General features: G+C 42.9%; 1 protein-coding gene across 1 annotated transcript in view; it reads left to right on the top strand.

The window, feature by feature from the left end:
• Positions 1 to 658: 658 nt before the first annotated feature.
• Positions 659 to 11,875, top strand: part of ALKAL1 (ALK and LTK ligand 1) — a 63,021-nt gene continuing 51,804 nt past the window's right edge. Inside the window, exon 1 of the mRNA XM_090037322.1 lies at positions 659 to 1,226. Coding sequence (XP_089893448.1) covers positions 845 to 1,226 — 382 coding nt within the window. The 5' untranslated portion in view covers positions 659 to 844. The remainder of the gene's footprint in view (positions 1,227 to 11,875) is intronic.

Below are 11,875 nucleotides of genomic sequence, written 5' to 3'. Positions count from 1 at the left end.
CATGGCGGGACGTTAAACTGTCCTTGCCAAAAAGCCCACCCCAAAGACTCCTGCTAAGGAAATCCCTCTCAGCTCCACAAAGATGTTGGCCAGGCTGGGGGAGGGGGGGGGCAGGCTCACAACTTGATAAAGCAAGTTAGAAAGACCGCGCCTACCGCAGTCTTCTGTCTCCACACACACACAAGTTTGCCCTGTTTGAGGAAGACTGTGGTAGATAGATACCTGCTAGCTTTATCCTTTAGCTGGGGAACTTCCCATATACATATGTCGTAAAACTTGTGGGAAGTTGCCCCAGATGCCGGCTCGGGGCAGGGGGAGGCTGACGCGCGCTGCCCGGGGGCTGTGCCCAGCGCCGCCCGCCGGCCCCTCCCGCGGGGCAGCGCCGACGGGGCGGGCAGGGGCGCGGGGCTAGTTGCCAGCTCGGGGAAAGCCCGCTCCTGAGACGATGCCGCGCCGGTGCCTGGCGTCCAGCTTGGGGGGGAAACTTGGGCTGACTGCCCCGAGTGACTCAAAGCCCCGAGGAGCGCTGGCATGGGGGTGGGGTGGGGGGAGACAACCCCCAACAAAGCCCCGGCTTGTCATGTGCGCCGCTTGGCTCGTCCCCTCCCCTCTCCCCCGCCCCGTGCGGCCGGCGCCCCAGAGGAGGCGGGCGCGGCGCGGCGCGGACAGGGGCCCCGCGGCCGGCAGCGCGCACTCGGCGGCGAGGAGCGGGGCCAGCCCCGGGGCGGGCAGCAGCGCGCAGCCCCCCTGGCCCAGCATGAGCCGCGGGCCGGGGGCGGGGGCGGGCCCGGGCCGGAGCTAAGCGCCCCGCGCTCTCTCTCTGTCCCCCCCCAGAGCCGGAGCGATGCCAGGGGCCAAGCGGTGCCACGCGCTGCCCGCCATCGTCTTCCTGCTGCTCGCTGGGGCCGCGCCGCCGCCGGGGGCCGGGGGCAGCGCGGAGCTGCAGGCGGCGGGTGCGGAGCGCGGGGCTCTCCCGTCTCTCCTCGTGCAGGCGATGGGCGACGGCGGCAGCAGCCCGCAGCCGCCCCGGCTCCGGCCCCGGCCCCGGGACAGGGTGATCGCGCGGCGCTACAGCGGCGGCGCCCTGCTCGCCTCCGCCTCCCTGGAGCTGCAGTCCCGCGCCGCGGCCACCGCCGCCGCCGCCGCCGCCTCCTCCTCCTCCTCCTCCTCGCGGGAGCGGGCGGCAGGGCAGGTGCCCCGGCTCTTCACCACCGCCAGGCACGCAGGTAAGACCCCGGGGCTCGGCTCCTCCACCCCCGGAGCCCGGGCAGGGCAGCGAGCTCCGCTCTTCGTGCGGGCTGGGACGCCTCCAAACGCGGGAGCAGAGAGCGGGCGGGTGTCCTGCCCGGCCCGCGCCCCAGAGCCGCCTGTAATGTCTAAAGTCGGCAAAAGAAAGTAGGAGAGGACTCCGGGAGCCGCGCCGCCCTCCTTATTCGGCAGGGGCGACTTTGCTGCTGATTCCCGGGCTTCTCCTCCGGGACTTGGCTTGGAGGATTTGCATTTGCAAAATAAGATCATATTAGACAGTCTGCTGCTCCCCCACCCCCCTTCGTTTTCATACCTCTCCTGACTTGTCCAGGACAAAAACCACTTCTGAAAACCAAGAGCTCCCCACTTCTCTGACCCAGAGCTGCTAAGTCTCTTCCTCCGATTGAAAAAAACCCCAAACCCGCTTATTTCATTCCTGGCTGGAGTTGTTCATTTTTAGATTTGCCTTCCCTCTGATTGGAACTGACATCCTCAACATGTTAATGAAATATTATCTACCTTTAAAGGCTTGCACAGCAGGGGAAGCTATTTCCCCCCCCCCCCCTTTGAAGAAGCTCAGGCAGTGTCAAGTGTGGTGAGGAAGGAATTGGGATGTGGCTGGCCCTGCTGTGGGCAGTGCGTAAATTAGGCGGTAATGTCTTGTTGTGGTGAAAATACTATTTTATTCAGTCCATAAAGTCACTGTAGTAGACCAGGAATAACAGAGGTTAGCGGGGATACAGAAATCTTTATTAGGCAAGTGGACCACAGGAATTGTTTCTCCCATGCACAGTAAAACTACACCCTTTCTAACAGTATTTTTTCATGGAAATAACATAAGATTTAAGAAACGGGTGATTAAAGAGTGTCTGTGTCCTTGTTGTAGCCCCCCAGCATTTGCCTCAGGTTTAACATTAGTGTCATTTTGAGCAATGGGAACAAGTAGGGATGTGGATTTAAAATTAGGTCCTTCAGTATTGTATGGATCTCTTCTGCATGTAATCCTCCATCTCAGCATTGTAAAGGGCAGTGAAGTTGCAACAAGTGGATGCAGGAGGGATATTGGGAAAAAGTAAACATGCTGGTGTGCCCATCTGTGTTTAGGGGACCAGTCTGTGTCAAAGGAAGGTGTCTATGATGACGAGTGGTTACAAATATGTGAGTGAGGTAACTGCAAATATGTCTGCTGGGTTAGTGGTCTTTTTTCCCAGACAGCATGCTGGAAGTTTGACTTGGTTACACAAAAATGTTAATCTTTTAAATAGCTGGTAAATGTACAGAAAAATCTCACTCCCCTCCTGTCTCTTAGTGACAGAAATCATCAGGCTGGGAAGTGCCTCGGTTTTTTGACAGCATGAAGGAAGAAAAAGGAGCAACTAGACTAGGCATGGTAGCTCTGCAAAAATTTATTACATAGAAAACTTGTCTCTACCTGACCAACACAGATGAAAAGGTTGACAAAGGTGATTGCCAGTTATTGTCTTAGTCTACCCAAACACAATAAGGGACCTCCTGTGTTGTATTGTTTACAGTTCCTAGCAACAGATGCCTTAAAGAAAGGGACAGGAAAACCAAATATCTACTATGGAAGTTTTTTTCCTAATCCCTAGGTAGTTGTCTTATGTACTGAAATATACCAGTTAAAAGCTTATATCAAATGTAACAGAAAGATGTTTCCATTACCTGTATCAGTCTTTTTCAAATCTTTCTTTTTGGATAGACAGAGAAGTATTTTTGAATGCACTTCAGAAATATGATTTATCTTTAAACATTTATTTTTCATAAATATAATGCTGGCATACAGGTGTATGATTGCTAGATAACCTTGAAGACTAAGACCTCTAGTTATCCACAGCATAGGAACAGCACAACATTGGCAACTGCGCAATACATTTCCGCTCCAACCTGCAGAGACCACCTATAACGTTTAGAAAGCAGTTTAGTTTCTATTCGTATTCAGTTCTTGGGATCACTGTTACAACAGAGAGCAAGAAAACATTAAGCACCAAGTATGATGATGGCTTTTTTTAAAGGGGGACACCTGTCTGCTTGAATCTGTTCTGAAACCATCAATTCTTTTCATGCATGTCATTGGCATGCTAACAACTTTTTCCAGATGGTAACACTTCAGTCACTATTGAACTGGATTAATAAAGAGATCTGAGAGTCAGAAAGCTGGTTCACTTTACTGAATATTCAAACAGGAGATTGCGTTTCAATGGAGCAGGATTTATTTTCCTCTTATTTTGGAAACAAATATAGTACTTTGTGTAGAAAAGCACTTATTTTCTGTATCCTTTTCCTCTCTTTTCATGGAAGCCATTCAGTAAATTTGGAGAAAAGATGTGGGATGGCATTAATTAACTCATATTGTACGTGAAGATATTTCCTTCCAGATCTAGTAAAGATGTCAGCTTAAAAATCACTTTTCCTTCCTGTTCTCTGCCACCTAACAACAAGAATTTTACGTCAGAAGAACTACCATTTAGCAACCAAACATAAGACTATCTTTATCTTTTGCTTGGATTTTTGCTAGATGTGTTGCTAGAAACCAGTTACTCCTTTGAATATTTATTTTGTAGTAAGGCTAAATCTCCTACTACAGCATTCCTATTTTTGCACTATAAGCTATTCACAGTTGATTAGATGTGAGCGGGTACCTGCTTATTTGGGCTGAGAAGTCAAAGGTGCCCTGGCAGAGATGCTAGCCACATCATTCCCTTTTGAGTTGCTGAGAGGCCACTGGGTTACTAGAATCATTTTGATCCTGTGATCATTTTTGACATACTGTCTTAATCCCAAAAGCTCCTCATATTGGGAAATTGATAGTGGTTTAATTCTTGCTTTGACAAGTCCCTGTGGGCCTTAGTTGTCATATATTCCATAAGCATCTCTCTATTCTGTGTGTATGACAGTGGCTTTCTTAATCACTATCCCTCTGAGGGCATGAATATCTAATTGTGCTTTGTCATAAGATCAACCCTGTAGTTTTCACAAAGATGAGGTTGGTGTTGTGTGTTAGGTTTTATGGTAGCATAACACTGAATATTTCTTGCTTCTAAATTTAAATAAATCCCAAATAACACTCAGGTAGGTATTTCCTTCTCCTGATGTACAGTGCAAATGGTAAAGCCTGGAACTGTCACTGCACCCACTTCTGGCTGTGGATACCATAGTGACCTACAATGCTGCCAGTGTCACTTTGAAGTAGCAGTAGCAAAGCTGGCTACTGCTTTGCTTTTAAGGCTGTTGACTACTGTGACACGCAGATATTTGAAAGCATTGATCATTACCTGGTCAGGTACTGTAGGACATTATAAAGGGATAGAGGCACAGTTGTAGGCAGATGATAGTTAATAATTCAGCAACAGTCTTCAGATTCATGCGGGCCCGTGGACTGTTTGCCCTTCATCAGTAGGGTATGATCTGACTACTGGGAGAACAAATATAAAAAGAAATGGCCATGTGTATTGTATTTAGAAATAGGATGACATCTATCAAAAACTATTCAACTAAAATGAGTATACATTGGGACCTAAATAAGAGAAGGGGTGTTCCAAATTCCTGAACAATGCAATAGGATCTGCTCATTGCTTGGTACTTTTGAAAATTAGAAGAAGCCTGAGCAGGCTAGGTGAAGACTTAGAAACCTAACTTCTACCAGTTAGACTGATATTTTTCAAAGCCTCATCTGGAGTAGTCTGTGAAGTTTTGGACCCCATGCTTCAAAAAAAGATGTGGAGAGCTTGGAAAAAGTCAAGTGAGGAGTGACAGAAATGATTACTGGTCTGGGAAACATAACTTTATGATGAAAGGCTCAAAGAACTAGGTTTATTTAGTCTGGAGAAGAGAAGGCTGAAGAGGGATTTGAGAAAAATCTTCAAGGATCTGAAGGGAGACTATAAAGAGTATCTATGGCTATAGGGAACAGGACTAGGAACAATGGCCTCAGGATGTAGCAGAGGAAGTTCAGATTGGAGATTAGGAAGAGCTTTCTGGGTAGGCATTGGGATGGGCTACCTAGAGAATTTCTGAAATCTCCAACCCTGGAAAATTTCAAGAGCAGGTTAGACACTTGACTGGGATGGTTTAGTTAGGGATGATCATGTGGCGAGTAGGGGATTGGACTAGATGACCTCATGAAGTTCCTTCCAATCCTATGATCCTAAGGATAAAAGGCTGAAATGAATATGAAATGGGTGTTCATACCCCTTTAGATGGCTTTCTTTTCTATAAACTTGATGGCTGTTCACATGTTTTTCATGAGCCAATTTTTTTTGGATAAGTGCCCCTTTTGGTTGTAGTACTGGATGCATACCTCTTTATTAACTCTAACTGTTACTGAGAGATATTGGACTTATGCTTTCTAACAGATACAAGGGCTTAGCTGGATATCAGCTGTATATAATGTGTGTCAAAGATTCCTTTCTAAGGAGAGGTAGTTAACTGTTAATCTATAGTCAGGCATAAAATAGGAAGGGGTGGCATTTTAACACTAACTCACTCAGAAAGATAGGCTTTCATATGTTGCTACAGCCTACTTGTTAGATTCTATGACTGGAGTTGCAGAGGACAGCAGTACTAAATGGAAAGGGGTAAAGTAATTTAAGTACAAAGGATGGAGGAAGGATAGGGAGAGCAGGCATTTCTGAGAGGTGAACGTGTTGAAGATTTAACAAACGGGCACAAGGGTTATAAATGCTAGTCCAAGCAGTGGAATAAGAATCCAGAATCCCTTCTAGGTAATGGTCTTATGTCTTCAGTGATCTCATGGATCATTGTGTGCTGGGATTTCCTGAGATTTGGTTCATTGGTGATATTTGCCAGTGTGGACTTCTCTCTCTGATTTTTCTCATGATTTTCCTATTATTTCCTTGAATTCGAGTTGTACCCGCTAGTCCCAGTCTAGATCAAGGACCTGTACTAAATGCAGTATAACCATATAATAAAACATTTTGCTGGATTTTCTGTTTTAAGTCCAAAGGTAGATGGAAATGGGCCAGTAGAGCATAAACTCTCCACTGGTGGATATACCTTATAGAGATAAGGTACATTTTTAATTAAATCAGATATGCATAAACTTTCCTAAGCTATAGCTAATTGATACTTGTCACTATCTTACAGAGGCCAGTGTCCTCTATGAGCTGACCTTCCTAGTCCCAGAATAAGGGATCACAAGAGGGATGGTGAAGAAGTGTGGCAGCTATTCATGATGCTCCATTAGCATAAGGACCCTCAGCAAAGCAAATCACCACTGTTCCCTTGCAGCTGTAACTTGAGCTAGGCAAACCTAGTTGCAAATAGCTCTCTTGCAGACTTTCTCCCTTGGCATTGAGCTCCGCTTCACTGATTAGAGCTTTGATGCAGTTGAGAATTTTTTTTCCCACTTTTCATGCCCTGAATCTGTGATCTAAATTAACATAAGTAGTAAGTAAAGAAGACTGATTATGGTGGGAAGATGGAGATGATAGTGACTAGAAGGTGTGATTATGCAAGCAAGCTATTCTCGAAGCTTGATGTGCTTTTAAGGAATCTTGCATTTGGGATGTGTAGTGCAATTTAATCAATGTGTTTTGCAAAATCACTGCTTGCTACAGCAACACGTGTTAACTATGGTCAGTCTGCTGGATATACTGAGCACCATGTGGCAGGGAATTAGATTAGTGGTCCCCAACTTTTTGGCACCCCTCCATAACTTTTTTGTGAATAGAATGGCACCCAGTAAAAAAAATAAATGTATATATTACAGCATCTGCTTCCTTGGGCTGGCAGTGAGGGGTGGAGCATGGGGCAGGCAGCCTGAGCTTGAGTTTACTTGTTTAATCTCCTCACACCTTGCGTATCTTCTCATACCTTGCAACACCCTTCAAAGGGTCTGGGGATATTCTGGTTGAGAATCAATGATTAGATGCTTGTCAATCAACAATGGTCAAGCGACAGATGATCCTGTCCAGCAAGATCTTATTTTACTGTAAATGTGGGAAACTGAGATGTAGAACCAGGTCTTCTAGGTATTTCCTTAGTTTTGCCAACTCTGTATTTATATACTTTAACACTGTTTTACATTTGTATGTTCTCCAACTAATGTGACAACATGACATAACAATAAAAAAATGTGGTATATACACTGGTGATCTTGAAAGATTTTCTTAAGCAACTCTAGTAAAGCTGGTTGCTCTGTTATTTATAATGTATAGAACAACAGAATATACTTTACAGACAGCTTTGATACTGTATAATCTTACATGGTGATAACTAGAAGTAGATAATACAGAATTAACTGTTGTAGGGTGTCATATGGAGAAACAAAGGTTAGAATAGATTAAGACCCTAAGACTATTTTTAGTATTATATAGTATGGACCTAAAATCATACCTCTTTGGAGTTAGCTTTAAATTTTTTTTTTATGTATTTAGTCCAATGTCTGGAATGAAGGTCAAAGTGGAGGGTGGTGATACAGTTTTTTCTGAAAGTGATGAATAAGGGTGTGTAATCTGATAGGGATCTTAAATACTAGGCAGGACATGTCTCGTAAATACCGGTGGGATTTTCTAAGATGTCTAAGTCTGCACAAGTCCCAAGGAAAGATAATGGGACCTAAAATGTTGCAGGTACTTTGAACATCCCAAGTATCATAGATGGATCATGTGATACCTGGAGGATTTTAGGAACAGGGGGCAGCACACAGTGCAGGAAAAGCACAGAGATAGATTCAGTCCTGGCATAAACTAATGCAGTTCCCTTGCATTCCAGCAGAAGTCCCTTATTCATTAGCTCCCAAACTATTTTGTCTAATGGGAGCATCAAAGTAAATGGAAGTGGTAGAACATGGAATAGAATAGAACAGAAATGAGATGCAGGCACGGTCTTAAACAGGAAGAGTTACAAACTGCTTATCTATGAAGCAAAGGAATAAAGGTAAGTGGAGCTTGGGTTATTTTTTCTTCTTGCTGATGGAAGAATAAACATTTTAAGAGACATTTCACAGTTAAAGGAAGGGGAGTAAACAGTACGGAAGAGATGAGGAATTCAAATCTGGGAATCATTTACTGGAAGATTTGGTACCTGACTCAGAGTTGGAGAAATCACTGCACTGTTATAATACTACAAAAAGGGAGAAGAAGAAGGACCAGTGATGGAGCCCTCTAAGACCCTAACAAACTGGAGTCAGGAAGGCAAGATTCTGCAAATGCAGTCAAAGAATGACTGGAAAGGTTGGAGTGAAACTGCAAGTTTTTCACTTATATTTTCAATAATAAAGTGTTCATATCGCAGCTGCCAGTTTTTGGAAGCCTACTGGCAGTTTCAGCAGGAGTAGGGACTAAATATATGTGTTGACTGATCATTAGAGATGTTCTCTCTAAGTGGAAATTGGGGCAACTTTTAGGGGAAAGGCATTCTTAAAATATCTGTGCTGCATCTGGACTATAGAGGATGTCATATATCAGTGTTGACTACGTAGCTCCTTTTCATAAATAGATCTAGTAAAATGATAACTGGAGAAAGTATAATGTGTTTTCTAGGTAATACTATTCCAATATGCTAAATTACTTTTCTCAATCTACCGTTTGCCAAAGAATGTATATCTGGATAAACACACCACAAATGTTTTCTTCTGTAGCCAGGGTCTTTTATTGATCATATACTGATAGCTATAACCTCTTGGATAATATTGGTATTTGTGTGTTCGGTAGGTTTGCCTGTGGATATGAGGTAGATTGTTAACTGTAACTTGTTAGAAAAGAGATTTGCGTGTGTGCATGCTCGCATGTTCTATGCATGTACCCTTGCATTGAGTGGAATAGGCATTTTTTAACAGACAAATATTTTTTGAAATGCTTCCATGTGTCTTTTTATGAAAACATGTGTACTTAGGCAAGACTATAAATTCCATGTGTGTTTAGCGAGCTAATTATTAAGGAGTGTGGGGGGGGGAAATGACTAAATATAATTTATCAAATTACTGAAAATGACTAACAGGAGATTATGCCAGTCCACTCCCTTTGACCTGAGTGGGCTTTGTATCAGGCCTATTACTGATATTTCTCCAGTACTTTAAACAGAGATGCTTGGAAAACTATTTTTACTAAAATAGCTAGTAAGTTGGCAGTTTGATTTGATTCAGAATATGTACTCTCATTAGTCATAATCAGGTTAGAAATTATTCCTTTAATGATGGATTTAGAGGTTAATGAAGGCTATTCATTCATAGTTAGGACATATTCAAAGTTGGGTGACTGGAACACAATAGTTTTAGTGAGATTTTTGTTAGGTGTATGTGGTTTGGTTGGATGGTTTGTTTGTATAGTGGTATAAGGTTTGTATACGAGACAACTGTATGAAAGATGTGTAATCCAGTCATTCAATTTGCTGGTGATACTTTTAAATTATTTTATTCTTGGTATATTTTACTATGCCTACCCGGGAAAAAGTTCAGTGCTATGCAAATTAACTTGATCCTACTCATTGTGCTAAAACTGAGTTCACTCATCCTTAAGAAGAAAGGTGTATTTAATGCAGTGGCGATGTGTAGAGGGCGCATGGGGGTGCACATGCACCCCCTGAGAGCCAGTGCACCCCCCGACAAGCTGTGCTTGCCACTTAGGCGAGGGGCAGGGGGGTAGGTGGGAGTGTCAGTGCCCCCCCGCCCCGTGAGTGCCAGCTGGGGAGTAGGAGTTCTGCAGCCGCTTTGTGATGGGCTGTGGGGGGACCCCCCCCCATCAGTGAGATTTGGCTGCGGCTGGTCACTGGGGGGGGCACAGGCCCCCCCTGACTAAAATGGCACCAGTTGCCCATGATTTAATGCAAACACTAGAGCTGATGGAAAAATACTTCCTTCTTTTGCAGAAAAAAAGTGTTTTTGTTCTGATGTGGTAGAACTAGATGCATTAATTTTTTTTAAAAGAGATGCTTTAAATTTTAAATAATTATGAAAATGATAATTTCAAAAAAATTTTCCTACAATTCAAGAATATCAGAAAAAAATGCACAAGTTTCATAAAAATTAAACATCTGACCAATTCACCCTCCCCCCCACCCAAAAATAAAACATTTTGGAAAATGGTCACTTTTTCAAAGGAAAAAACTATTCAAAGTCTCTCTACCAGTTGCAACCAACAATACTTTTTTCTTTGGTTTTGCATACGTAGGTTACAAATAAAGCAGTTACGTTTCATTTTAACAAATATTGTTTTCCTACCTAATTTGGAACCTGTGTGTGTGGGGTGTATATTGTAATAAAATTAACTACAGTTACTTTCATCTTCAAGTTTTTCTACATGATGATGGTTATTATGATGTACACACAATCATAGAATTTGCCTTCTTAACTGTAGTATTCCTGGTATAGGTACTCCCTCAAAATAAAGAAAAGCCCTGAAGAAATCACTGAAAGCTGCTCGCAACTCTGAAAATTATTGCTCATTTCCCTTTTAAAGTTTTTTTTTAAATCACTTTATTCTTTATGATAAAAGGTTATGTATTTCAACAGAAATAAAGTACTAGCGTAAAAATATATATAGTGATATGTAGGTAGGGTTGCCAACCCTCCCGGATCGGCCAGGAGTCTACCAGAATTGATGTTGATACCCCAAGTGACTATTGAAGCAATCTGGGAGATTCAGGAAATTTGAATAGTGGTGAAATGAAAAAGAAAGAGTATTTTTGCTGTTTGAACAGTGAATGGTGCAAAGAAAATGCGTTTAAAAAATTGGCTTTGTAAAATTGACACTGTTACAGTAGAATGTATTGTCGTCAAGGGTTTTCGGTGAAGAAACAAAAATTTCCTGGAATAGCTTGAGTCAGAGTTGGCAAGCCTATATGTATGGCAGCGCTGAATAAAGACAATGGTTTAACAAACACTTTAATAGGATTAGTGTAGCTGAAAAAATAGGGGTGTTAGATCAGCTGTGATATAGCATTAACTCTGTCTTTGCTTGTGAATGCGTAATGTAAACAGGCTTCTAGTTCTTTTTTCCGTAGTCTTCATAATTTCATAGTCGTTTACTATTACTGTTGTACATAAAATGGCTCATGTCAGAATTATTTAATATAGCTACAAATACATCACCAGTCTGCTAACCATGCAACTACAGAATGTTCTTTTGTGTGTGTTGTACCGAGGAAAGTTTTCAGAAAAATGTCCTGTAATTCTTTCCTTCTCCACACACATCTATAACAAATAAAACTTGTGATTCTTTCCTGACTTGACAAGAAGGCAATATGCGGTTTTTTAAATAAATCAATGCATTATACCTTTTTAGTAGAGTTGATGACAGACTGTCCTAGAGCTATTCATCCCTGAAATTTTTACCACTAGAAGATTGTTTTGGGCATCAGTGTTTGCTCATCTCCAACTGAAGCTTACTGCTCTTTATGATGATAGTGTAAGTCCCACACAGCCCACTTGATAGACCTAAAAAAAAAAACCTTTGCTGGAACAGGAAGCACATCAATCTGACCTGGCTCTCCAGCATCTGTATAGATTGGGCACTTTAGTGGGCTTTTTGGCACTTTTATCTAATAGTTGATTGAATCACCTTGAAATAAAAGCACCAAAAAGCCCCACTGAAGTGTGTTATCCAAGGCTGGATCAAACTAATGTTATGGCTCTTCCAGCCATGTGCTT

This window comes from Crocodylus siamensis, chromosome 3 (genome assembly GCF_052110815.1).
Source record: "Crocodylus siamensis isolate JL-2025a chromosome 3, ASM5211081v1, whole genome shotgun sequence".
Lineage (NCBI taxonomy): Eukaryota > Metazoa > Chordata > Crocodylia > Crocodylidae > Crocodylus > Crocodylus siamensis.
This window is presented reverse-complemented; position numbering and strand designations above follow the sequence as displayed.